Source organism: Drosophila arizonae, chromosome 2 (genome assembly GCF_054131065.1).
Source record: "Drosophila arizonae isolate 15081-1271.41 chromosome 2, UAZ_ARI_1.0, whole genome shotgun sequence".
Classification (NCBI taxonomy): Eukaryota; Metazoa; Arthropoda; class Insecta; order Diptera; family Drosophilidae; genus Drosophila; species Drosophila arizonae.
In genome coordinates, this window is record NC_142922.1 from 7,067,622 (window position 1) to 7,095,267 (window position 27,646).

The 27,646-nt window shown below is 43.2% G+C and overlaps 5 protein-coding genes across 12 annotated transcripts in view; 2 read left to right on the forward strand and 3 right to left on the reverse strand.

Moving 5' to 3' along the window:
• gpp (DOT1 like histone lysine methyltransferase grappa) overlaps positions 1-6,303 on the forward strand; it is a 45,061-nt gene extending 38,758 nt beyond the window's left edge. For 7 of the 8 annotated variants that reach the window (XM_089476649.1, XM_018019411.2, XM_089476655.1 and 4 more), the window contains 3 exons: positions 121-321; positions 395-826; positions 3,354-6,303. In XM_089476649.1, coding sequence (XP_089332775.1) covers positions 121-321; positions 395-826; positions 3,354-4,438 — 1,718 coding nt within the window. In that variant the 3' untranslated portion in view covers positions 4,439-6,303. Of the gene's footprint in view, positions 1-120; positions 322-394; positions 827-2,356; positions 2,872-3,353 lie in introns of all 8 variants that reach the window. The other variant, XR_016271698.1, reaches the window with a different exon arrangement.
• Positions 6,304-7,279: 976 nt separating this feature from the next.
• On the reverse strand, positions 7,280-14,285 carry LOC108621512 (uncharacterized). Its single transcript, XM_018018886.2, has 4 exons — positions 13,001-14,285; positions 12,700-12,942; positions 12,147-12,603; positions 7,280-12,084 (listed from the first exon to the last, which is right to left on the reverse strand). The coding sequence occupies exons 1-4, from the start codon at positions 13,780-13,782 to the stop codon at positions 9,427-9,429; spliced, it is 4,140 nt and encodes a 1,379-aa protein (XP_017874375.1). The 5' UTR covers positions 13,783-14,285; the 3' UTR covers positions 7,280-9,426.
• A 424-nt stretch (positions 14,286-14,709) lies between these two features.
• Zif (Zinc-finger protein) lies at positions 14,710-16,464 on the forward strand. Its single transcript, XM_018018888.2, has 4 exons — positions 14,710-14,989; positions 15,063-15,763; positions 15,829-15,963; positions 16,020-16,464. The coding sequence occupies exons 1-4, from the start codon at positions 14,846-14,848 to the stop codon at positions 16,324-16,326; spliced, it is 1,287 nt and encodes a 428-aa protein (XP_017874377.2). The 5' UTR covers positions 14,710-14,845; the 3' UTR covers positions 16,327-16,464.
• An 88-nt stretch (positions 16,465-16,552) lies between these two features.
• LOC108621513 (cytochrome P450 CYP12A2-like) lies at positions 16,553-18,684 on the reverse strand. The gene is made up of 5 exons (XM_018018887.2): positions 18,524-18,684; positions 18,040-18,434; positions 17,857-17,973; positions 17,352-17,790; positions 16,553-17,282 (listed from the first exon to the last, which is right to left on the reverse strand). The coding sequence occupies exons 1-5, from the start codon at positions 18,668-18,670 to the stop codon at positions 16,680-16,682; spliced, it is 1,701 nt and encodes a 566-aa protein (XP_017874376.2). The 5' UTR covers positions 18,671-18,684; the 3' UTR covers positions 16,553-16,679.
• Positions 18,685-19,071: 387 nt separating this feature from the next.
• The window catches only part of LOC108621509 (uncharacterized), a 41,386-nt gene continuing 32,811 nt past the window's right edge, over positions 19,072-27,646 (reverse strand). Inside the window, exons 3-8 of the mRNA XM_018018883.2 lie at positions 23,113-26,553; positions 21,323-22,018; positions 21,115-21,260; positions 20,908-21,045; positions 20,065-20,837; positions 19,072-20,010 (exon numbers count right to left, since the gene is read on the reverse strand). Of these exons, the coding sequence (XP_017874372.1) occupies positions 19,611-20,010; positions 20,065-20,837; positions 20,908-21,045; positions 21,115-21,260; positions 21,323-22,018; positions 23,113-26,461 (5,502 nt within the window). The 5' untranslated portion in view covers positions 26,462-26,553 and the 3' untranslated portion in view covers positions 19,072-19,610. The remainder of the gene's footprint in view (positions 20,011-20,064; positions 20,838-20,907; positions 21,046-21,114; positions 21,261-21,322; positions 22,019-23,112; positions 26,554-27,646) is intronic.

A 27,646-nucleotide genomic window follows, 5' to 3' on the forward strand; every position in this document is an offset into this window, starting at 1 on the left:
TCTTAGTCAGTTGGATATAGAGTGATTCGACTATTAGAGCGAATCTGTTTCTGAGATGGCGCCACAATATGAAAACTTGGTTTTATTCGCATTGCTAATAATAGTTGTAAATGTTTACAGGACTGGCCGCCTCGCTGCAGGATCATGTGCGAGCACGCAAATACAAGGAGGAGAACGAGGAGCGGCAACGGCGAGCTGCTGCAGCAACTTCATCCGCATTGGAATTGGCGCCGCACTTCGCGCATCAGGCGCCGCCCGCTCATAGCTATCATCATCATCCAGCTGCTGGCGCTATCAATGGCACGCCACACAAAGTGGAGCGTAAGCTATATTAAGCCATGCATCTCTTATTTAACAGTTAATTAATATTCTCTTTTTTTTTTTTAATTTATAGTGGGCGTGAAGAGAAGCTCGCCCTTGGCCTCACATCAGCAGCCCTCGCGACCTGCCAAATTGGCGCATTTCGAACAACAGCCGCCTGCCCATGCCCATCAACATTTGTATGTGAATAGCAACGGTGGGTCAGCGCTGCCGCCGCCTGCACATGATGCCACCACGCCGTCTCCGACGCCGTCGTCTTCATCGTCGTCGTGTGGCAGACGCAGCAAGCTGCTTGTGGAGCCGCCGCTGCTGATGAGTCCCGAAATTAATTCACTGATGGGCGATGAGCGACCGCTGCAGCTATCGACGAACCATCAGCAGCTGCACCACCACCAGCAGAAGCCCCACCAGCATGCCCAGCAGCAGTTGCGTGCCTTGCATCAGACCAGTCACAGCATCACGCCCACCATTGTGGGCGGCCAGCGCTCCAATGCCGGTGATGACGGTAAGCCATTTGTATACCAAGACCAAGACATAGCCACATCATCACACACACGCGAATTCCATGCACCACACGCACCACCAGCACATGTACAATACCATCAATTGCACCACTATCAAACCCGACTCGCCACCCAAGTGGTGGCACAAGATCTTACCATTACGAGCAGACGGTCAAACGTCTCCGTTTCGTCAAAGGATGACGACTCTGACACTGACAGCGTCTCATCCTCGAGCTCCACTGCCAGCTCAAGCACCACTAGTTAAATTCAATTCCATCGCTTGATCCACACGCATATTTTACACATTTTACACATTTTATACAATTTATACATATTACATTTTTTTAATTAATATAATTATTTGTAAATATATAAAAAAAAAAAAAAAATACAAAAATACTTTCGGTCATGCTGCAAGATTTTAAGTTGAAATGATTTTGTTTTATCCATGTTGTGTGTTGTCCGTAGTTTGCTCTGTTTCCCTCTCACAATCCTCAATATTTTATCATTTGCACTTTTATTTTGTAGTTTGACTTTTTAATTCCTCCCTGCATCTAAATTTAATGCTTCGCCTTAACTAACATGCAAATAATAAATTAAATAGTCGACATACATATATTGCCTAACGGATAACGGAAATCATATAAGCGCATTTTGATCTGAAGTCAACAGTAAAATATAAAATATATAAAGAGAAATACGCGTTCATAAACAAGTTGCATTGCCTAACAAGAAACAAGATCTTCCAACAGATCCTAAAATAATATAAATAATAATATTACAATATATGCTAAAGAAATCTTTTATATATTTATTTTATTATTATCGCTGTTAAATTTTGAATAAAATAATCATGCTTTTTTAGATCAACTAATAATAAAACAAATATGTTCTTTACAATAAATGAGAAAATATTTAAAATTGATCGAGTTAGCAAAAAGAAGTCAAATACATTTTGAAAAGTTTCTAAACGTATAAAGATGCTATACACGCTTATCACAAATGCAACAGTTGATAGTCTCCGATCCATTGACACGATGCTGTCAATGTAGATAAGTTATTAACACTCTTGCAACACTTACATAAACTATAATCAAAGAATAAACATAAACGAACAAATGCTGTAAACATGCAACATTCAACGCTAATTTTCATTCAGTTATTCGCGTCATGCCAAATATATCATTAAATTCATAAAAAGCAACAAAATTAATTTACACATGAGACACGCATACATACATACACAAACAGCTCTTTGTAAAAAAGAAACATACATAATTCAACCTTGAAGTAATTTTTGTTACTTGGATATTAACAATCTCTTCTGGAATGTTATTTTTGCATAATTAATTTTCAAATAATTACTAAAAAAAAAATATATACATATAAAATATTTATTGAACAATGGACAAAATTTATTAAAACAAAAAAAAAAAATCAACATAAACATAATAAAAAACAAACATAAGCGCCCCGTTACTTATCCAAAACTCGTCTTTATATCCCTTCTATTATGCTCTACTCCCATACAGTTACCGATTCGGCAACGCATCGTTCTATAACTAATTACGATCCCAGACGTCGACTTCGCACACCGACTTCGACTATGTCTGGTGCCACGAAACAAACAGCTACCAATTTTAATGGATTTGTTGTGGCCGATAGTAGTAGTAACAGTAATAATAACAACCATTGAATACCTCCAAATTTTCAAAAAGCCAAAACCCAAAAAGTACATGAAAAAAGATACTGAAGACTAATTAAAAAAAAAAAAAAAAAAAAAAAAAAAAAAAAAAAAAATCAAGACGAACAATCCCCACAAAATGCCAAAATGAAAAACGTATTGTGTTGTTGCGAAGCAGAGTACAAAATAAAACCACAGCTAATATACTTATAAAAAAAAAAAAGAAAGAAAAAAGAAAAACCTATAAAAAGACAAAACCTAATTTATTTTACGTTCAATAATTTAATCTAACCGAATTAAAAACAAATTTATCTAGTATAATTTGTTATATACACATATATAAAATTAAAACATGAGCATGAGGTAAGTTCTGTTGCGCCTAATTGGTTAATTTCTCTCCTTAATTTTTTTAGTTTATTAATTTCATTAAATTTTTTATTTTTGATTTGATTTGATTTATGATTTTCCTGATCTTTTGTAACGCTCTAATCTTAATATTCATACAACCGCACACACACACACGCACAGGCCGCAAGCCAAACTCCATATGCAGACATCATTTAGCATTGATTTGAGCCAACTTTATGAAATGTTCAGGGCTTAGCTACACGTCGCTTAATCGTTATCGTTAATCGTCATCTCCAATGTTATCGATTTCACAGAGTCTAGCACTTACCCACACCCAATACACCAACACACACACACTCACACACCAACACACCACGAAGAGCAGCAGCACACAGAGCAGCCGGCAGTTTCGGCACCTGCAGCTGTTGCTCCCTTCACTCAATCGATTTTATAGTGTCCATTATATCTAATCTATTTCTCATGTTTTTCCATGACAGACGATGTCATTGCGGCCGACGAGGAATCCCATTGGCAGCATCGCGTCAGCTCCGGCTTTGACCGGCTGGTGGCCTTTGCCAGCACCGAGCTGGACAAGACGCGTCGTTCCATTGACGGCGACACGGTGCCCGCCTCGATCAGTTGCAACACCTCGCCCGACTCGGGCATCACGCACAGCAGCAGCAATTCGGACGCAGTGCGCACCTTTTTGTCCACCTCGTCGAGCTCATCGCAGCTGGAGCTGCCCATCAACAACAGCAGCAGCGGCAGCAGCAGCAGCACCAACAGCAGCCTCTACGCTAGCCAGGTGCACAATCTGAGCCATCATCCGTATCAGCATGGTCACCAGCCGCTGCAGCAGCCAATGCAACAGCAATTGCAACAACAACAGCAGCCGCAGCAACAGCAGCCACAGCAACAGCATCAACACCAACAGCAGCAACACTTGGCAGACCACTTGAGCGACAGCAGCATGAAGTCGACTGCATCCTCATCCTTGCACGCAAGCAGCTCATTGAAGACCATTTCGCCGGTAGATCCGAGCGCAATCGAGTCGCCGCCACTCTCCGACGTTGGTCTGCCACGTACGCCCAGTCCCAGTGCGGCGAGCGTGGCCACGCCCCCACCTGTGCATGCACCGTCGCTGGTCAACGATCTGCGCATACCGCTCAAATACCAGCGCAAGTTCAAGGGCGGATCCGAGAAGCACTACAAGAAAAAGTTCTGCGAGCGGAACTGGGAGTATGACTGCGACGAGCTGCTGGCCTACTCCAACTCCAGTGCGCCGCCGACGGCCGCCGATGCGGCAGGCAATGGGCCGCCTACTGCACTGGACGCGTCCGGCATGGTGGCAGCAACGCCGCCAGCTGTGCTGAGCAAATCGGGCAAGTCGCCGAAAGAGAAATCATCGCCCCATCATGGCGCCAATGCAAACGCCAATGCTAATGTTAATGCAAATGCCAGCTATCATCACCATCACAAGTCCTCAAAGTTTCGGCCTAAGGGCAAGGACTGGGACTGGTCGCTCGACAGTCGCAGCAACACGGGCGAGCCGACGGCGAATGCCACCACGTCGAGTAATTAATTAATGTAAATTAATTTAGTTAAATTGCTGAACAGAATGACGAGTATAGTACGAAAAAAATGGGAAATTGTAGAGAGATTTTCCACTGCGGAAAATCAATCGATCCGCGGCCACATGCGCAACAAATGAAAAATAATGAAGAATTGTCTATTTTGCTTTATGCTTAATTTTATTTTTGTCAAAATCATGTTTTAATCGATTCGAATCGAGCTAATTTAGATTAGTAATCTGTAACTAAATGAATTGTGTTTGTAGTTAACTTATTGTATAGCAGCGCTTTTTGCCTTGTTTCATTTTCTATTATGTGTGTATATTTGATTTTCACTGATTGTAATTAGATTAGTGTAGCATATTTTTAACTGAACTTGTGTGTTAGCTCTTAAGGCACCAAACGACCGCAACAACAAACCCCAACAATTACTGATGAACAATGTTACTGACTTCATTATCACCATTATTACGATTATGATTATTAAACGTAAACAAATTTTATCTTATTTTATATTGTTTAATAGATTTATTTGTGTTCGTTTTAAGTTGTGTGTTTTGTCCTTTACATTGGATTTCTGCGTGTTTTTTTTATGATTTTTAAATAAATTTTTAAACTAATTAAAAACTAATCTGTGGACGTCTTTATTTTAATCTCCAGCTTATGTGACACATATAGAAGTTGTTCCGTTCAGTTGAGTTCAGTTTAAAATTTTCATTTTGGGACCAACAAATTCTGAAAATTCGATCCGTTCGTGTTCGCAAATCGTCAGCGTCGCTTCCAAAATCGTATTACAAAAAAAAATTAAATATATGGAATTACCAATCATTAAATATTCAAATTGCAGTGAAAGCTTCTAATAAAATATAACTTAAAATACAAATCACGGGACAGATGCACATTGAATATTTTGTTGTTGCATTTAATAATTAATTTTCAGTGCGCTTAGCAGAAACATTTACAAGAATATATATATTAAATATACATAAATAAAAGTTTTTTAAGTGAAAACAGGGCGGGTCTGCATCCGCCTTGCTCAAAATAAACAAGACGATACTTTACTATATTCTAAAATAATAACGGAACGAACGCAACTGATGTAGCGTAACATTCGCAATAGCAATATTCAGACAGCAGGATAACAACAAAAACAACAACAACACCAACAACAAGTAACCTTATTAATTAAAGAATTTTCCACCTCAGCGAAATAACAACAATTTTATATATATTATATACATACATAATTAGCATAGCATTAGCAGCATATACAACACATATATATTGTAAAATTATATGTATATTTATGCATACATATGGGATATATGTATGTATGTATGTATGGCCATACCGTTACGCCGTTTCATTGGGAGATCTGAAAGTTAAAAGGGAAACAGCGAACGGCATCGGTTCGATAATAAATTGAAAAAACACGCAAGTCAAATATCAGGAAACCAATTGAAGAGTAAACAAGCAGAATAACATAATTTACAAGCATTTAAAAAAATAAAATTAATAATAATAATAATAATAAATATTTAGTAACAAACATATATAAAATATATACGTAAACCATATTTAACAAATAGTTTTAAGGGCAACAGCAACTGCAAAACATTAATTATAATAAACAAATAAATAAATATAAAATAATTAGCAATTTAATTGAATTTTCAACATGTGCTATTAGCGTAGTATACAAGTGGCATTAATAAAGGAGAACAAGTATGGAGATAATGGCGCATAAATGATTTTTATACGTATACATATTTTACTTATATTTATTGTCATATACAAAGTCGACGGGCTAATCAAAAAAAAAAAAAAAAAAAAAAAAAAAAAAAAAAAAAAAAAAAAAAAAAAACCAAACATAAAACTAATTACACACAACAATAATTTTATAAACTATTAATGGTAGCCCCGACAACATGCAAAAGAACAGTTGTAGCAAATGGAATATTATTTGGCGCTATTTAAATGTAATGTAAAATGCATATAAAACTATATAGTTAAATTTACATAAAACAAATTAACATACAAGTATTATACTGAAGAGTAAGCAAACGCAACTAATTAATAACAACAAGAAATGAATGAAAATATTTAAAAATAATCAAGCACACAAGCATATTAAATTTAACGGTATTATTATGTATATTATTATAAAAAAAAAAAAAAACAAAAAAACAAATATTTATTGCATATTAATATTATTATTTTAAACTTAACAGTTTAATAAAAGAAAAAATAATAACAAAAGTTCTCGTCTTTTTAATGAATAAAAATATTATCTACACATGAAATATGAATCAAAGAATTATTTTGAATTTCAATTAATATCTGGGTTCAATAATTTACTTCACTTAAAAATAAAGTAATTTTGCGAAAAATATGAAAATTAAGTAATATTCAAAAAATGCCTATAAAATTCAAGATCTAATACAATTAATACGGTGATATTAGCGCACAAATTGGGATTTCTAGTTAGAAAAAGAAAAATGAATTCATTTATTTGAATTCTCTGTCCGGAAATTTTTATTTGTTCACAGAGCTATCGGAAAAGCCTTACATCAGTATTGTAAAAAAAAGAATAATTAGATCAATTATATCAAAGATGAAGAATATGAGAAGGGCAGTCACATCTGACACGTTTGATCCAGCTTCCAGTCTTTACTTACATTTGTAGCGATCCATTATGTCAAGTTTATTAATTCTCTGAAATTTCTGGTTATTGAAATAAACTAAAACGCAAGTAATTTCATATATTCAATTATTTTTGATTGAAACATTTTTATTAGAGCTAGTTTGCGACCCAATTTCCAATTCCCAATTTCAAGTGAAAGAAATCACAGTTATTTGCTTGTTCCATAGGTCTTTTATTGACTTTATTTGTTGTGTTCTTTGTATTATTTTTTCTGCATTCTATTTGAAATATTTTATAAAAAGTACAATTTGGTTCGTTTATATTTTTGTTATCTATATGTAACTATTGTATGTAAGTATGTATAATCGTTGTCGGTTTGTTTATCAAAGTGTTCCCGGTGAAAATCTTATAAATGTATATGCACTCATACTCATATTGCTTACGGGCTATTTCTATTTATGTTAAAGCGGTAGCAGTTGGGATAGGGGACCTGCATATCCAGTTTCTTAGCTTCGATTATTTTGATCTGATGCACATATATATATGTGCTGGATATTGATTTAGTTTAGAATTAAGATTACTGTGCTAACGGTTGTATTCATGGGAATTTGTATACATATGCTGAATGGATCATTTTTGCTGACTATTTGTATTCTTGGCTGAATCTGAGGTCTTTGACAAATTCATTGTTTTCCTAGCTCTAGCTGCATTTTGTAAATGAGTGTATATTTTCATATATGTATATATATATGTACTTATGTGTATATTTGTGTATATGTATACGCTGCTTACTTTCCTCTTTATTTCTGTGTATATAATTTATATGCAAGAATATAATTGTTTTACAATAAAGCCTGAGGCACATTTATGACAAATTTTTAAATTTTTTTGTTATCTTTAATTTTTACAATTGAAATTTAAAGAAAGCATTTCTCATTGGATGTGTGTATTTAAAATTTTTACTTTGTTTCACAAACAAACTAACGTTAATATTTAGCAGAGTAAAGAATTTGTGATATATATAAGTGAAATCTTAAAGTTAAACGTTGTTCAAAGCCGTAGAAACCCAAAGAATAGATGAATTAAAATATGAATTAGGAATTGGATTGGTTTTAGTAACACTAAATTTATAGATAATCGACCGTGAATTACATATAAAATTAAATCTAACGAATTAGCTATAATAGGAGTCACTGCTCTCATTATGCATTATCATTCCAAACAAAACACTTTCAATAACAAACAAACACTTAATGCTAGTCAACGACCACTTAAAATGGTCTAGCGATAGGGTAGAAAATATAACAATTTAATTGAATAGAAAATAGAAATTACATAGTACCTAATACATAGACTGTTAATAAAATCGAAAGAAATTGATTTGATAACAAATACGCCACGTTACGTTACATAATTTCAGACACACACTTAGATATTGAAAATTGATAATTATTGTTGAACGCTTATCGTTGGTTTGGGCCCTCAACTTTTGGTAGCTTAGAACTATTTATTCTGTATGTTCAGTTTGGGCTCTTCTCGGAATCGGTAAACCACCTCAGTCCCTGATGGGGGCATTTAAAATGTTACAATCTTTTATCAGCTATGTGTATATAAATATTCTTCTTTAAAACCGCTGCACGTCGAATTCATTCAGACTTTAAGTTCGTTTCATTTGTAAGGTTCTCTACTCTAGTACTTTTGTATCTTTAATCGTTTATGTTTACAGTTTTGCTTCTAAATCAAGGGTCATTGGATCATCTAAAAATAAAGTATTCAACTGTGGCAAATTGTCAACATTTGTCAGCTGAGTTCCACTTTATAACAATAATATGCCAGATATACAGCAGAGGCATATATTATTATAGATACTACATACACAAACAAACAAGTGTATATGCACGCACATACAGATAACAACGGCCTGAGGGATACTTGCTTCAGGAGGGTTCCAATGACATACAAAAACAAATACGTTGACATTCCAATTTACACAAATTGCTTATTGGATATACGTGAAACCAATTGGAGCTTAGCTTAATAAATTTCTTTGTGTTTTTGTGGTCGTCCGCTAGCGAATTGCGAAGAGAAAGCTCATGTTAGGGCACATTAAATATGATACAACAATTACTTAAGATAAACACAACAGAATTACGGTTAAACACAATACAGACTATGTTATGTTCTTCTATCCGAATTGTGATTCGAAATTTCTGGTGCCAGAGAAAATTCGTGAGTGGGAGTGAGAGACACTTATAGCTTATCCACATGCTGTAGCAAACAGGCCATAACCAGCTCCTCTGGCTGTGTCTCGCTCGCAATCTCCGTCTGCGATTGAGCTTTCTCTTCGGGCAAATTCTACAAGCTGTCGAGTATATCGACGGCGCCAATTATGGCCTCAACATCGCTGTTATTGGGTGCCCCGTCGTCAATCAGCGTATCGGTGCTGAGCGCCAAGACGACGTCTGTGGCGCTATTGAAAGCTGTCACAGCTGGCGACGACAGACTGTCAATTGTATTGCCGTTGATCAAGAAGTCGCGATGCAGCTCGACAGGGCTATAGCGGAAACAGGGCGTCGTTATGGGCGTTGTTGGCATCGATTTGGAAATATCCAAAGGATTGCGTGCACTGTACGACTGTCCACCATATCCCACATTGCTGGCGCCCCAATTAAAGGCTGGTGAGATGTTGAAAAACCCACTGGCCGTATTGGCGTTTCCATTGGCGGTGCTCAGGCCACTGTTGCAGTTCTGCAACTGCGACTGTTGATGCGGCAGCGGTGTGGAGGGTACAGAGCGAGACACTATTCCGCCTGCACTGCCGGCACTGCTATAGCCGCTCGAGGAGCCTGCCGAGGAGCTGCATGTGGTTGTTGTTTGTATGCCGCTAAACTTGTTATTGAAGCTTGGTGAAATAAGCGCACCGACATCCACATCATCGTAGAGCAGACCTGCCGACACATCCACATCGCCGCCGCCTAGCTTCAATGTGCCGACCGACTGCTGGCTGTTGCTGTTTTCCGAGAAGAGCGCATCTTTTACTACGCCAGTGGTGACGGCCTGGTTCAGCAAGCGGTTGTAGCCCGTCGAGGGGGAGTGGTTACTGCTGCGTTGCAGCTGAGACAGCGGCACCGATTGCGATCGTTGCGTTTCGTTTAGCTCCATATTTGCGCCGCTTAGCGCCAGACTTGTTTCCAAATCCATCGAATTTTGGTTAACCAGCAGTTCCACATTGCTGTTGTTATCGTTGACGTTATTCTCGTTGAACTGGTTGCTGTTGCTGCTCCCAGTGCCGCCCATAAACGACCAATTGACGCCCATGCACTGTTGTAGCAGCGAGGGACTGGGCGGCGCCGAGGCAGAACTGCTGCTGGGATAGCTGTAAACGTAGCTGCGTCTACGTCTATGCGCACCAATCATGGGATCCCCATTGCCGTTGTTATTGTCAAAGTCAAGCGATTGCTGTTTGGTCAACAGGCTGGAACGCTGACGCATGCACGATAGGCCCGGACTGGCGAAGCAGTTCTGCGTGGTCGATTTACCAGTTGTTGCAACTGCTGCTGTTGCTGTTGCAGCTGAAGGTGTTGCTGCCAGTGCTGGGGTTGGTGCAGCAGTTGCTGGAACTTTGCTGTTGCTGTTGCTATTGATGTTTGGTGAAATGGGCAAAAAAATGCAGTTCTTGTTGTTGCCGTTGCTGGACGCGTTGCTTAGACTAATTTTGCGTTTATTGCTGTTGTTGTTGCTGTTGCTGATCGTTTGCAGCTGTTGCTGTTGTTGTTGCTGCTGCTGGTGTTGTTGTTGATGCTTTCGTGACATTAGTGCCAGAGACGCTGAGGCAGAACCCACAACATTTGCTGCTGCCGCTGTTGTTGCTGCTGTTGTTGGCAAGGGCATTAATCGACGCATCTGCGACTGTTGTTGCTGCTGATGTAATTGTTGTTGCGTCGTCTTCACTGTTGTCGTCGCTGTTGCCGTTGCCAATCTGGCTGTTGCTGTTGCCATTGCATTTGTTACTGCAGTAGCTGAGGCAGCCTGTGGATTTCTGTTTTGTTCTGCTTGAGCATCTAAGGAATTCAGTTGTTTTTCCTCAGCGTCTCCCATCTGAAAATATTGAAGCAGCTCAGTATCTGGCCCTTCAGAGTTCTCCTCCTCATCCTCGCCGGGCAGAAAGTAGTCGTCAAGCTCATGCTTGTCCATATTGCATATGCTAATTACGCGTTCACGTGGCAAACCGAGGTTCTCAGCCAACCCAGTATCCTCTGCAGCAGCGGCTAGAGCTGCTGCATTCTCTGCAATCAAGCGTTTGGCCCGCAGCGACATCATATTCCGCGATGCAACCTTCGGTACGGTAGTGTTCGTATCAAGACTGCTTGACGGGCTGACAGAGCTGGGATGATTCATTTGCGCTGGTGGACCCATTGAGAGCACCGCCACATTTGCGGGCGTGCTTTCAGCAGATGGCTGTGCGAGAGGAGGCGGTGTAGCGGCCGTTGTAGTTATTACTGGAGGCACAAGTAAGGTGCTAGGGCCGGTGCCGGAGCCGGTGCCAGTTGCACTGGCGCTGCTGGGCGAGTTGGCCCAAAAGCCTTTGGTCTGCTGTGCTTTTAGCACTTTTTTGCAAAATATATTGGTGGTGTTATATTCCTCGGCCTCATCCTTTATGACCAGTGCACTGGGTGATAATGGCTGCGGTACTGTTCCAGCAGTTTGCAGCTCCAATAGCTTAGGAGTTAGATTTCGCACTGCATTACTGCGCGGCTCTGTGGCCAAATTCATCGGCAAAACCTGCTGCTGCTGCTGCGGCGGCTGCTGAAGCGGTTGGGAAGTCACAAAACCACTGGGTGAGTCTATAATCTCCTGCTTGATCTTCAGTAACTGCTCTGTTTTGTGTTCTTCGATGACTGCTTCCTGGCTACTGCCTGCATCTTGAGCGCCACTCAGTTGATTGCAACTCGACTCCGACGATGTTGAACCTTTGCGTTTCTTTTTACGTCGCTTCTTCAGCGGTCCCATGTCCTGTTGATGCGATGTTCATAAGAAATTTTATTATTTATATATTAATAGTGATATAAACTTACTGCAAGCGATCGCTTCTCTTTGGGCTCTCTGGGTGTGTACTTTTTGGGTGCCAATGCCGCATTAATTGCTGCATTGTTGTTCTTGATTCGCGTGGCCAATTCTGTAACGCTTTCCAGCTTGGTGTTAAGCAGCTTTTCTGCCCAGCTGCGCACCACATCCCAGTTGCACTCGTTTTCTGTTTTGGAGCCATGTGTATCCGCAGTGACATTCGGTGTTGGCATAATCTGTGCGGGAATGGCCTCCGTTGTATGAGCGTCATCGAGAGGCTCATCCTTGCAAAGCTGCGGCAGCTGTGGCGGCGTCAATTTCGTGGTCTTCCGCATAGCTGCGTAGCAGTAGCGCGAATGGCCACGCGTGCCAAGACGCCGTGGTCGAACGCCAGGGAACACCTGCTTCATGACCTTACCAAAGTCCGCAGTTGACAGCGGCTTGATGCTCAGGCGTTCACAATAGGCGCTGAAAAATCAGATATATTTTACGAAATCTTAGTATCAAGCAATTCCGTCTTGCTAAGAGACTTAGCCATTTAAATATAAATTTTAGGTAACTTACATATAATCATTGTAAACGTCCTGTTTTGGAATGGAGACCTGAGCATCATGTTCAAGGTGTGAGCGCACCCAATTGATGGTGTGATTAATTTCGGATCGCGTGCCCAGTGGGTTCTGCGGTTGTCTTAGTGGGTCCGTATCGGCACTTTCGCCGGGCAGCCGCAAATATAAGAACAGTTTCTCAATAGGCTTCAGCGCTGCCACACTTTCCAGAATTTGAGCGATCTGTACCTTTGCAGTATGACTAAATGGAATGGATAATTAATAAGTATTACAGCTAGTGTTCAGTTACAGCCACTCACTCCAAGCTAGCTTCGATGACCTGTTGGACGCGTCGCATGCGTTCGTCGTCGCTGGTTAGTGAATTCATTACATTCTCCGCAATTGTGGAATTGATGGCGCCACTGGGGGCAGCCGGCGGCGTAGGTACTGAGCCAACTTCACTGGGATGTGTGTGGGGATGATGTTGTGGAGGTTGTGGATGCTTTGGAATAGCTGCAGCTGCATGCGTGCCTGATGCCGAAGAAGCATTCATTGCATGCATAATCTTGCCCAACTCCAATTGCTGAGCGCTGTTAAAGGCATTGACAAACGCAAGACCAGCATTGCCAGCGGCCGCTGCAAAGGGATTGGGCGTCAGCACAGATGTGGTATTACTGACGGCTGGTCCTGGCGCATTCACACTTGGAAATGCAGGCGGCACGAAGCCCCCGCTGGGAACAGGTACATTTGTAGGTGTGGGTGACACCTGGGACTGGGCGAGTGCCAGAGATGGTGGCACAATCGGTGCAATGGTTAGTGGCGATGACTTAGCCGCTTGCAAATGAATGGATGGAGCCTGGAACCGTCCAGACGTATAGGTCGGAATGTCCGGCACTGGAACAGTCACACCACAGATTCCATATGGGCTTGTGGCAACTGTTGCTTCGTATATTGAATTGGAATTAGGATTGGTTTGCTGGTGCTTCTGCAGCGATGTGGATGCAGTTGTGACCCCTGCTGAAGCTGCCGTAGCCGCCGCCGCTGCTGCTGCCGATTTCGCCGTCCACTGCGCTCCACTAATTTGGCCATGCTTCTCGGACATGGTAGCTGGTGGGCTGGCTCTCAAAACACTAACCCGCGAGCCACCAGCCAGAAGCAACCACTCTGCGTTACTTCTGGACGCACTTTGACTTTTTAACGCTATTTGTTTGTTATTGTTTTTCCCGATGCTAACAAATTTGAATTGGTCTAAGAACTTACGCACTAAATGATTGATGACGCGTGCTTTAGGAGATGAAGATTGCGAAGTCGATAACTGGCGCAACGAACATTTTGGCGACGACGGAAGACACGGATGTTAACAACGCAAGATAATAAACCATTTTGCCAACTGCATGGGCAAGCCAAGTCTAAGGCGAGCGTACGCCTTGAGCGCCAGATACAGTAAATTCCACGATTGTTCAAATTCCAATACACAAACTAAATTCTAATAAGATTATAAAATATATTGGAATAATCCATTTTTCGCGGAGATAAGAGCTCCGTTCCTTCTGCGTCTCGAAAAATATACACGGTATGTGGCCAGATACTGCAACAGTTGATGTTACCGATAAATACCCCATGATTTAATTTGTAAACACCGTGTTGTATTTCGATAGATTTTCCATTTAATAATCAATATAGTAGTTCAATAATTATCAATAAAAGTAAATTTGAATACTATTTAGATTGATGTGCCAATCATAGATTAAATTTGTGTAAATTATTACCAAAAATTTTTTAGACACATATGTACATGTATTATCAATTTATTGGTATTTTTAAATTTTAGTATCTTTGCTGCGTACCAATCGTAAAAATTAAATGCGTAAATGAGTATTTTATAACATATATTCTAAAAGCTATTAATATTTGCATATAAATTTGTTTATTTGTGAACTTTTTGTTGTAAACAGAAAGAGTAATTAATTTTTTTGATTTTATTGCTGCAAAATTTTTTTGTTATCTAATTTGAGCAACTCCAGTGCTATCGATAACGATTGTGCAACTGTAATCGCTACTCAGAAAAAATGGCGATTCCTTAAGACGGCCGACGCTTTACCTTTACACAACACAGACAAAATTTTAACACTAAAATACTGTTCTATACCGCAATTAAACAAAAGATGCGCGCTGAACTTGGTCCAAACACTTGTCGAGTGTGCTTAGAGCCCAGCCAGCGTTTACAACGGATTGATGAATCCCGCGAGGAGGGTGAGGAGACCCCAAATGAAATGCTTATTCAGCTCTTGGGCATTTCTTTTAGTAAGGTGCGTATTATTTGTTTTAAAATAAGATGCGCACAAAAAGAGTCTATTTACTTTTCATTTTCTCCTCTTATAGCTGAATGGCAAGGATCAAATTCCTGATGGTATTTGTAAACCATGCAAGGTGGAGCTCAATATGGCATTCCAGTTTCGTGAGAAGGCTTTGCGCAAGCAAGCTGAAATTGAAGACTATTGTCGCGAACTGGGCCTCTTAGATGAAGCCGATGATTACCTTGTAAAGGAGGAGTTTGGTTCACAGCATCACCAACAAGAAGATGAAATGAATGAATTTGTGATGAATGATGCACAAAGTTCGGGTCATGCCGATGTTGAGGATCATGTACAGAGCGATGAATTTTTGGAAGTCGATGGCTCCCACGAGCAACAAGAAGTCATAACGGATGATATTGAGTACTTGGAGGACAACTATACAATAGAAATGAATCCTGAGCATAATGATGTCGTCCTTGAGACGAAATATGATAACACGGTAACGCAGGGTGACATCAAACTGAGGCGTGGTCGAACACGCTTCGGCATGAATATAGTGAAGTCCGAGCAAGGGGAATTACAGCATCAATATGGTCTAGAGGCTGGAGTCGTTGACATTAAACCGAGACGTGGGCGGCCACGGCCTGGCCTTAACTCGCTCCGAACATCGGATGGAAACGAGAAAGGTGGCTATGTTTGTGATGTATGTGGGAATTTCTATGAGAAGCGGGGACGCATGATGGAACACCGTCGGCGCCACGATGCTGTTTGCCAATATCAGTGCGAGTAAGTATCAAAAAATATACAAAACATGTGAAACTTCTGTTTTAATATAATTTGCATGCTTGCAGACTCTGTGAAGCCAAGTTCCAGGTCCGCGAACAGCTGCGCAAGCACATGTATTCCCACACAGGAAGCAAGCCCTATAAGTGCAGTTTCTGCAGTCGTCAATTCTTCTACGAGAGCGTGCTGAAATCGCATGAAAAGTATGTAGCTACATCTTTAAAAATTATTAACTATAACCAATTTATTTACCTGACAGTGTGCATCGCGGCATCAAGCCATATGTGTGCAAGGTATGCGACAAGGCTTTCGCATACGCTCACTCTTTGACTAAGCACGAGCTTATACACTCCGACATCAAACTGTATCGTTGCGACTACTGCCAAAAGGATTTCCGCCTGCTACATCACATGCGCCAACACGAGGAGACCAAATGTCATCAGAATGCAGTTATGCTCGCCGAGACATTGAAGTACGATCGCGAGGAGCAGGACGTGGAGCTATTGGCTGTGGATGAACTCAAGGATGTCAAGCTGCGATTATCACAGCCACATATGCTCTCTTAGGCACATTTTCTTTACCACCATTGGACACCACATCATATAAAAAGAAGGTCGGTCCGTGTTATATTTTTAAGTAGGTTCTAAATTTAAATTCACATTTAATTGATGATGATTTAATAAAGTAAATGTGCTATATGTAAATTATTCGATGTTGTAAATATACATCTTTGAGAAGAGTCAACAGTGAAATAAGCCTTTATAAATTTTGTTTATTGAAAACAATTGTACATTAGAGGGGCGCATCAATATATTTCGTAATTATATATGTTTGACGATAATAAAAGAATATATTACGTATTAGTATGTCCAGATACAAAGTTTATATATAGCACAATATTATATATTAATGTAATATTTTAGTCTTTTACATCCGTAAATTTGAATTTCAGAGGTATATTGGGAACATTTATTAGAACACTCTTGAATGCATTTTCCGTGGGGTAATTAAACTCAATATTGAAGTTGCGAATAAGTCGTGCGATTCCCAATTCTAACTCCATTTCGACAATACGCTTTCCAATGCACATGCGTGGGCCAAAACCAAAGGGCAAGTAAATAAATGGGCTGCTCGCTTTAAGGGCGTGTGGGCACTCCCCACTTGAAGCTTCTTCTTTGCTCGGTCGCAGCCATCGCTCGGGCAAAAATTCTTTACCTCTGGGATAGTGCTCATCATCGGTGAGCAAGCCAGTGGACATCATCGTGACCGCTGTTTTGCTGGGAATCTGGTATCCATTTAGCACAATGTCTGATTTGAGCACACGAGCATTGCCCAATGTTAAGGGATAAAGGCGCAGCGATTCCTTGATAACGGCCCGCAAGTATGGGACATTCTTCATAGAGGCTTCTGTGAATTCGGAATCCTTGTTTGGTAAAATTTTACGAATTTCCTCACGCAATTTCGCTTGCTTCTCCGGATTTTTAGCCAGACACAGAAGGACACCTGTAAACACGGTTGTTGTCTGGAAATGACAAATATATTTTAAGTGTAGATATCTCAGGCTTTTATTACATTAACGACTGCTTCGTACCGTATCTACACCTGCTATCAGCATGTCTACAGCCATAACTCTTGCTATCTGTTGGTCAGTTTTCAAAAGTTTCTCGAGTACACTTTTTTCGTGGTCCGGTTTGTTGGAGGGCTCGCGTTCTAGTCGCTCGATAGCTTCGCTTACATAGCCTAGTGTTATATCCTGGATTTCGCCTAGGACTTTGATAAGCTTCTTGAATTTGGGCGTGGCAATGTAACGCCAAATCGTTGGCTTTAATTCAAGTTCACCCGATAGTTCAAAGAATATATTGAGTGCGTCAAAAAGCTTCTTTGCCTGGGGATTGCTGCGATTGGCATTTATTAATCCCAATTGCTTGTCCAGAGCTATCACCGAAACGGATTCAAGAGTCCATCGATTGATCTCCTCTTCAAAGTTTTCGGGAACTTCAAATGTGGTGCTGTCGCGAATCTCTCGTATTCTAATTGAGTGCAATAAAGCGGTTAGAAATAACTTGTACAATGGCAAATTTGTTGGATTCATTTACCGCTGAATGAACTCTTTGTTAACTGCTGACATTTTTTGATAGTACAGACGAACAGTTTTCGGTTGCATAATTACTGGATTAACACTAAATCGGAACTTCGCCCAGTCCTCACCTTGACTGTAAAACGCATGAGTTTTTGCACTTGGCATTTTCATATCTTAGAAGAGAAGAATTCGAGCTTACGTTGTTAATATTCCTGGGGTGTCCTTGTAAAATTCCTTTCGTGTCACTGTTCGAAAATAGTGCAATACGTGACTCCCTGGACGCTCCGGCCAGGGTCCTTCGGCTCGCAGGACCTGTTCAAAGTGTTGCGGATCGTTCGATACAAGAAAATCATATGGTCCCAAACTGGGCAATATAAAGAGAGGACCATGCTGACGACGCATGTCCAACATAATCTCTGGAAACTGTTTTTTATAGTATTTTCCGCCGGGCATCAAATGGCGCATGAAGTAAAACAGGGAAACCTTGGGTATCTCATTGTATGGCCGCGCCTGGTCCCATCCAATAGGCTTCCCTACGTTTGTCTCATTTTCCGCTACGTTTAATGCATTACTCACAGCATATGTTCGTTGGCGCTGCATTCGATATCAATTATAATGATAAGGTAAATAACGAATGTATGATAAAAAAATTAAATCGCAATTCATGCTGAAATTAAATTAACCTGTTCTAATGGTATAGCCCGTATTAGCTGCTGTAGCTTGACTCTCTGCGTCAACATTTTACACTCACGATCAATAGAGAACTGAGCAACAGGTTTGTTTACTTCGGATTTTATATTCTTGCTCAAAAGCTTTTTCAATTTGTACATTTGGAAAAGCACACAATAATAGCACATCTAACGATGATATGAAAGCTTTCAGCTGAAGTGATTCTCTTTATAAATATGATCGTTAAAGAGTCTAAGTAATCTCTCTGCATGATATACATATATACATACTATAAATATACATACATACATACATAAAGCTTTTTATAAAGATTATTTCATGAGTACTGTAGGAATATTCACAGAATGTTTAAATAAATAAAATTGGTTTACACTGCTGATGACTGATATTTGGAAAATATATTGTAAAGATTGTTAAAAGATGATTGTGTATTTTAAATTTTGGACCAGAAAAGCAAATCGCAGTCGATATTCAATTGTATTACTATGTAAATTATCAGATCATATTTAGATTAGAATATATATAATAAAAATATACATAATTATTTTATAGACTTTCGAGTTTATTTATTTGAATATTGATAGGTATACAATATCGTATCGAATGTATATTTAAAACAAACACCAATGTTTTCCTTTACAAACCGATATTAGACTTTCAAAAGTTTTTAACGGTTATTACGTATAAGTATGTAATTTATGTCATTTATAAATAGTCGCATAGAATAACTTAGAAGTACAAGTATACTACAATTAATTCAAGTTTCACTGTAGACAACGTTTTTACAAGTTAATTTCCATGCGTTGTTCGATTTGGCACGCTTGGCAAAATGGGGTTTACATATGTATGTATATGGTTAATGTCGTATCGTTTAAATCGTTTTAAGGATAGTTCATACTAAGTATTCGATAAATACCAAATCGATCATATGTATGAAGTTTCACGTATCGAATATGTCTCTTTGGGACATTAAAGTCCAACATTTCAAAGTATACCTAAACTACAACTCAGAGGACTACGAGCCTATGACAATCTGGGATAATAAATATAAGGCTATGATAAGTCGGCGTTGTTCGTTGTTCATTGGGACGCCTGTTGCTGATAGCTGCATACAATTTTGGCTGCGTCGTTCATCATTTTGGCCGTTGAGCGCACAAGGAACATCAGATGACACTCATCGTAGACGGTCAGCTCGACGCGCGTGCGCACTAGGCCGTGCAGCACTGTAGCCCGCTCCAGGTCCAGCCAGCGCTGCAGCGCGAGTTCACGTTCCTTTGTAGTGCCGGAGAGCGCCACATCCGACGGTCCCCAGAGCACAAACTCAAGCACTGCTTTGGCCTTGGACAGAGATTCGGCGCGCTCTTGTTGCAAAATATCGGCCAGAATGGGCGTAATCTTTGTGGTGGGCAGCATCTCGGTCAACGCGCTGTGAGCGCACTTGCATAGCGTACCCATCGGCTCGTCGTCGTCGTTGTTATTGCTGTAATAGTAGTAGAGATTATGGTTGAGTTCGTAAATGACCAGATTTTCGTACCCTTGTAAGACACAGAGGCGCGCCTGCGCATCCTTGTTATCCATATCCTTGGAGAGTACCACATTCGACAGGCTCAACGGGGTCTCCTCAATGGCCTTCGCCTGCAGATTCTTCATGCCGTTGACCAGCTGCAGCATTATGAATGCCACCTCACGCGTCATGACATCATCGAAGGCGGGCATTGCATGGGGCGTGGCTGTGATCTCCTCACCATCGTTGGCCTCCGTGTTGCCAGGCGACGTCGACTCCTCATTCAATGTGCTCAGGTTCTGCACGGATACCACATTTCGTAGCGCATTGCCACCAGCTGCATCCTTCAGGCTATTCAGATTTGGTATCGAGCCTCGGAAGTTAAAGTTGCTCTTGTCCAGCACTTGGGACTTGCCCTTCAGTATGGATCCGATTGATTGCAGCGTCTCCAGCTGAAGCCTGGGCAGCACCGATATTGTGGCCTGTAGCAGTGTCACCTCCGTTGTGGGCATCAGTGGCAGCTGGTAACTGGGAACCAGGTCGCAGAACTCCGTTATGGGATTGAGCACATCGCAAACGCCTCCCGTCAGCTGGCTCAGCTCGCCCCCAACGCCCCCCAGCTGATTACAGTCAGCCGACAGGGCCAAGGTCACGGGCGATGTGGTCCACAGTGCCGCATGGAAGGCTTTCTTGCCCACGACAAATGCCTGAGCGCCCTCAATAATGGTAAAGTCCTCGTAGCGCAAGTTAATGGCATTGGCCAGCGGCCGCAGTGAAGCTGGCACAACAGGCGTTTGTTGAAGCTATTGAGGTATTACATTTATTAATATACATTGTTTTGGGTCGGTTTGATGTGCAGCATGTGGGACTCACCTGATCGAGCACCTGGGCAAGTGCCTCATGATTGGCCACTACAACCGCTGTGTAGTTGTCTTCGATGTTCTTGTGCACGACACTGCGTCCCTTGCGCATGCGCAAACGATTCGTGGCCTTGCTGCGGTTCTTGTTGCCCTAAATGGGATCGAAATTGGATTGGTATCTTAGGATGTTCTCTCAAATATTTAAGTTGTTCTCGCTTACCGTTGGCATGCCCCAGACGCTGTCGTTGATGTCCGCAGCCACATCTCCCCCAGCCTCGCTGCCGTAGTAGCTGTAGGGTGCGTAGATGTCGAGGTCACCTACTTCGCTGCCCGCATATGAAGCCGAGATGACGCGTGGAATGTTGGCTACAAAATAAGATAATTCAGATAGGATTAGCCCAGAGACTTATGTATAGCATTCAACTTACCTAAGCTGCTGTTCAGGCCGTAGTTGCGTACGGGACCGTACTCGCTGCGCGTGTAGCTAGCTATGGAAGCCGTATCCGAGTAGATATTGTTGCGTCCGGCAGATCGGCCATTGAGTCGCTGCCCGGCAATAGCGGATAGATCTAGGTTACTGCTGCGAATGGGCGGCAGTGGAGGCGTGGGCGCCGCTGTCGTAGCCGGAGCTGCCGTTGTCGAGCTGCTGTTGCCATTGCCCATTTTGACAAATTCGTACATGTTCTCATAGTCGCGTTTGTCCTTCAGGTAGCTATCGATGGTGCTGTTGATCTTGCGTACCGAATCCTTCAGGCTGCTGCGCTGGGCACTGTCCGTGGCATCGGCTGTGCCTTGGGCGCGCTGCTCAAAGATCTCAAGCTTGCTGGATATGGACATTTTGGTCTCGGCCTTCTTCGGCTGTCGCTCGAATGTGCTCGTGCGGCTGTTGACAGTGGGTGGTGTTCCGGCTGTGGCTGAGCTGGCCGGCGGCTTGCCAACCTCGAAAGGATTCGTGTTGCACACCTTGGACTGTTCGGCCGTTACATTCTCACCGTTTGACGAGCAAATGGAGATAGTATCGGTAAGTACGCCCCGCTTACGGACCAGCTCTAGCTGTGCCTCACGCTCCCGCATGCTCGCCGTGCGCTCCGGCTTGCGTGGCGCTATCGAGGAGCGGATCTCGCCTGCATATACATCAGAGCATACGAAATAAGAGATGCACGAATTTGTTAATGCTTATCTAGATAATGTTTGCATTTTTGCATGCCGGTGAATTTCCTATGCGAATCTATAGATCTAATCTATACGAAACATTTGCTGGCCAAGTTTCATGGCCGCCACAATGCCAAATGACTGCAACAGCTGGCCATGTTTTTTTTTTTGCTAGTTTGTTGGTTTTGTTTTTTCTGTATAACCTGCGACACTAATTGTGATTTTGACCCAAATTACAATTCGCATAATGGTGCCTAGTGGCCAAGATCTCTGGCAAATGGCTTTTCCGCAGACAACAGTGCTGAGCTGATGTGCTGTGCGCTGGCCCCTTCACCAGTTGCCACCTGCCACCTGCCGGCCGCAACAGGTGTAACAAGTTCTCGCCACATTTGGCCTGACCACAAAATGACAGCCAAGAAATGGGTCTCGGATTCTAAATCTTTCACTGCCAGCGATTCTTGTCTCACCAGTTTTCCGGTGGCATGCTCTTAGCTGACTAGCCTAGGCACTCACATGTGGTTACCTCATTGGCTTTGGGCTTTGGTTTGTTTTCATTTCGATTTTTGTTGCTGTTGCTGTTGCTGTTCTGCTTGTTCATCTGTTAAACTCACATATTTTACTTTTTAGCTTTGGCTGGCTCACTTAACCTACTTTAATCTGGCTACCTGCCCGACTTATGGCTATGTGAAGCGACGACGGCTTCTGCGGATCGCCATCGCCGTGAGCCCGTTATATTGATTGAAATGCGTAACTCGTTTGGTTTTGGTTCTACTTTCGAGTTATGATATTTTCTTTGGGGCTACGACTTGGCCAACTGGCACATTTGACGCACAAGAGGCCCTTTAGAGCCACATTCTGAAGGTCGCATGACTTTATGCCATGGCATTTGGGCGCTGTCAGGGAACGTGATCTGTTTGCGCTTTCTTTTGGAATCGCAATTGGATCACGATCGCAATCACGCTCGTAGAAAGAGCGAGATACACCCACGCTAGCACTCCACTGATTGATTATTTATGGAATTCGGTCGTCCCAGTTACCCACTTAGGCCATCTATTTTCAAACTCACCCAAATTGGCATAGACATTGTCCGCTTTAGATTTGATGGAGCCGCCGGCATTGGGATTGCCGCTGATTTTTGCCGAATCCACGCTGCTCGAGCTGAGCGTGGCAGTTAGCTCCGTCTTCTGCTTGCGACGCAGCTCAGCGCTTTTGGGCGGCGGTGGGCGTGCCGGCTTATTGGCCTCATGACTGCGCTGCCCCTCGCTGGCGCGCAGCGGCGGTGCTGGCGGCTTGGCGGTGACTACGGCTACCGTCTGCGCGGAGACAGCATCGTTGGTCTTCGTGATGTCCTTGACAACCTCAACGGCCGTGGGATTGATGTCAATGGGATGTATGATGACCAGACGCGGCTTGCCCACAACACTGCCATCGTCGCCCGTGCAGATCTCGGTGTAGACGCTGCCCTCCTTCTTGGTCAGCGGCTCACTGGACTTGCCCCCGTTGCTGCCCATGCGCAGGAACTTCTTGATCGAGAACTTGGATTTCTGTTTCTGTGGCGGCGATGCGTTCGGCGACTTCGAAGATTTGCTGCTCGCATCTGTTAGGCCAGCCGCCGCCAGGCACTCCTCGGACATGGACAGATGCCGCTGATTGCGCGGCGTTGGCTCCGGCGTCAACGGCTGCTTCAGGTTCAGCACAGAGGTGGACGATTGCAACTGTAGCTGCTTTGTTGCATTGGCACGTTGCATCACGAAATTGTTGAGACTGCGGAACTTGGGATTAATGACTGCTCGCTCCCGCTTGTCCTTTTCACGTATGACCGGTGTAGCGGCTGCCACAGGCGGCTTTCTGGTATACATATTACTGCTGCTGCCAGATGCTATTGTGGCGGTTGCTGCTGCTGTTGCTGCTGCCGTTGCTGCTGCTGTTGCAGTTGTTGTTCTAGTTGCTGTGGGTGTTCCGGCAACACTTTCAGTTGCTGCTGCTGTTGCTGTTGGCGATTTCTCCGTGCTAGTTGGAGTATCCGCTGGTTTGGCAGCAGCAGACTCCGCAGTTATTGCCTGCTCGAATTCAACTACCAAACTGTAATCGCGCTCCGGCGTAGTCGGTGCACTCGTTTTGGGCTCTGGTGGCGGATTGGGAGCTTTGCCTTTTTTAAGTTTGGCATCATCTTTGGCTGACTCAGCCGCAGCTGCTGAGGCTGAAGCAGCTAATAGCAAATTTTCGCTTGATTTGGAAATTGCCGTTTGGAGCTGGCTGATGAATTGCTGCTCGGCGTTGCCGGGCTGTCGCTTGATCATAAAGGTTTTCAACAGCGAGTTGTTGTTGTTAACATTGCCATTGCTGTTGTTGTTGCTGCTGCTGCTGCTGCTGCTAATGCAGCTGTTGCTGTTGTTGTTGCCGACGTTGACGAGCGGCTTAGCGGGCAGCTCGGGCTTCTTGAGGCCGTGCAAGAATGAGGGACGCGCGTCGATTTTCATTGGCGGCGGCGGCGACTTGGGCAGCGCTGGCAGCTGTTGTGGCATCGCCTCTGGCGCTGACTCCTGCTTCTTCTCTTGCTGATTCTGCTCCAGCTTGTTGTCCGGATCGGCGCTGCCATCGGGCTCGCCATGCAGCTCGCGGCTCTTGACTGCCGCCTGGTTGCCAGACTGATCGCCAATCTGTATGTCCTCGTAGTCCGAGTTGTTGGTGCTGGCGCTGAGCTTCTTCTCCACCAGCGAGCGTTGCTCGATGCTGCCCTTGACTGCGCCGCTGGGCAGATTCTTGTAGTCGCTGCCAATGCTAATGCCAATGCCCGAGTCGGACTCGCTGCGTATCATGTTGTAGGTATTCTCCTCATCGGAGCTGCCGTCAAAGCTGCTGCCCGTGGAGTCCAGTGCGTCGTCCGAGCTGCATTTGGTGACAATCAGTCCGTCTGAGGTTATTTTGCTGGTCATGAAGTTGCCCTCGTGCAGATTGTAGCTGGCGGCACGTGTCTTCGAGCTGAGCAGCATGTCCGTTATGTACTGGGAGCTCGAGTAGTGCGTGCTCTTCGACTCCGCCTGGGCGCTGGCCACGCCCACCTGTTCACTGTACTTGCCATCGGGCAAGTTCTCGTAGCTCAGCTGCGTCTCGACCACATCGTAATAAGCGGACACACCGTTCTCCGAGTCCGAGCAGTTGCTGTCCGTGTCGGAGTATTTGTGGCACACATTCACCTTTGGCTTGGTGTGATCCTTGGTTATGGGCGCATTACGCGCAATGGATTTTTTAAGGTCGAGAAATGGCTTTGGCGAGTCGGTGAGTGAGCTCAGCTCGAATTTGATTTTGCTGCTGCTATTGCTGCTGCTATTGCTGCTGCTGCTGCTGCTGCTTGCAACTGTTGTTGTTGTTGTTGTGACTGTGGCTGCTGCCGCCGAGTTGATTTCGTTTTGTTTTTGCTTTTGCTTCTGCTGCAGCGTCTCGGAGATTTCGTCCAGCAGAGACTTCTCCATCGCTCGCTCAATGGGCGGACTGTCCTTGCCATCGCGCGCCGATGCACCTGCCCCTGCCCCTGCCCCTGCCGTTGGCTTCACAAGCGTGGGAGTCAGTGTTGTGGTCACCTTCTTGTTGGCCGTGCTGGTAATGGTGCTCTTGACTGTTGTGCTCGTTGCTGCTGCCACAGGCTTGGCTGTCACTGTGCTGCTGCATGTGGCTGCAGTTGATGCTGTTGTTGTTGTTGTTGCCTTGGACGTTTCCGTTGACTTGGACGGCGCTGCCTTGGCGCCAGCTGACTTTAGCGGCTGCCCAAAGGGCATCACATTGATCGTCAGCGTTTGCTTCTTGCCCTCCTTGTCCACCTGGGGCGCGCCCAGCTTGAGGGCAGCGAATGACTTCTTGATGTTGTCCTGCGCATCGCCCAGCAGATTGCCATTGTTCATATTGAAGTCTGTGTTGGCGCGTGTAATGCGCTTCAGTTCGATGGCTTCCTCGTCGTCAGTCTCCGTGATGGCCATGTCATCGTGCTCGTTGCCCAGATTCATAAAGTCATGATCATCATCGTCGTCATCGTCCTCCGACCACTCGCCGCCATAGCCGATGATCTCGTGCAGCTGCTTGGGAAAGCAAACCTTGCTTGACTTGGAGCTGCTGCTCGACTTGCTGAAGCTGCTGCCGCTGTTGCTGTTGCTGCTGCTGCTGCTGCTGCTGCTGCTAGTTGTGGTGAGGCGCACGCCAAACGCCTTCTTGATGATGCTCTTGGCTGGCGTTTTGTGCTTGTTCGGGTAATCAGTCTTTGTGTGGCTATCTGACTTGAGAGCGCTCAGCTTAGTGCCCTGCTGTGCGGCAGCTGCGGCTGCAGCAGCTGCTTTGTGTTCATCCTTGGACTTGAAGCAGTTCGAGCACAAATCCTTTTTCCACGCATTTTGCGTGAAGTGCGAGCAAATCGAGGAGGACATTTTGTGTGTTGTTGCTGCCTGTTGCTGTTGTGATTGTTGCTGTTGCTGATTTGCCGTTGCCGTTGCTGCTGTCCAACTTATTCCACCATATTCTGCAATTGCAAAGAAAATAAAGTCAAATGAGTATTGCTTTGCATTGTTGTCATTGTCATTACAGTGTTGCGCCGTGTTATTAGCGCATCAACTTAAAGACTGATAAAAACTTTCATTGCGACGCCGATTGCGTAAGCCCTGCCAGCAACTGTTGCTGCTACTCAAGTTGCCGTTGCACTGGCCGGCCCAACAATCAACTTTCACTACATAAGTGCAGCTTCTGCATCATGATTCAAAATTATTGAATGTAAATATAAGAGCGCTAACAGCAACATTTCGCAGTAGTCCAGCTGGGCAATTCGCATTAGTCGGCTTCGCCTACCCAGGCAGCCGAAACCAATTGACCAAGTGGCCATGCGGCTGGCTATTCAATGTCTTCACCAAGCAGGCAGCCAAGCATTCATTTACCATCGCGACTATCAATCAATCTTCATCTTGATAATGAAATTATTGAAATGATTTTTGTTGTTTTCGACATATTTGTTGTCTGTTGCTGTTGTTGGTGTTGGTGTTGTCGTTACTGCTGCAGCACTGGGGATTCACTGAGCATGTTTTTTGCTCACACTCTTTGTCACATGGCCATCGACAATGCTGTGTTTGCTTTGCTCTCTCGCCACTTGGACAGTGTCTCCAATTGCTGTTGGGTAATCAGTTGTTGTTGTTAGTTAGTTTGTTGCCGTCTCTATGACTTTCTAAAATTGCCCAGGGAAGTGACAGTCTCTATGTGTGTGCATTAAATGACATTAACATAAAAACTGTGGAATACTCAACCTGCCCAAAAAGCGTAAAAACTTTGAAAATTTCTAAACAAAAAGTCGAGTATCGTATATACTTATAGACAAACGTGGCAGGAAGGCAAACCAGTTTCCTTAACAGAAATAGCTATATTCATTATTTTTTGTATTTCCTCAAGAATTTAATTCATTGAAACGGAATAATTTTGAACGAGAAAATTGGTCTTTGCATTGGCAAATATAAGATAAACGTTTAAATGTTTGGCAATTATATTTTGAGGTCATTTGGATATATTTGTCATTTAAAATTTTATAATTATATACCCATACAGTGTTTCATTCTAGTGACGAAATACGG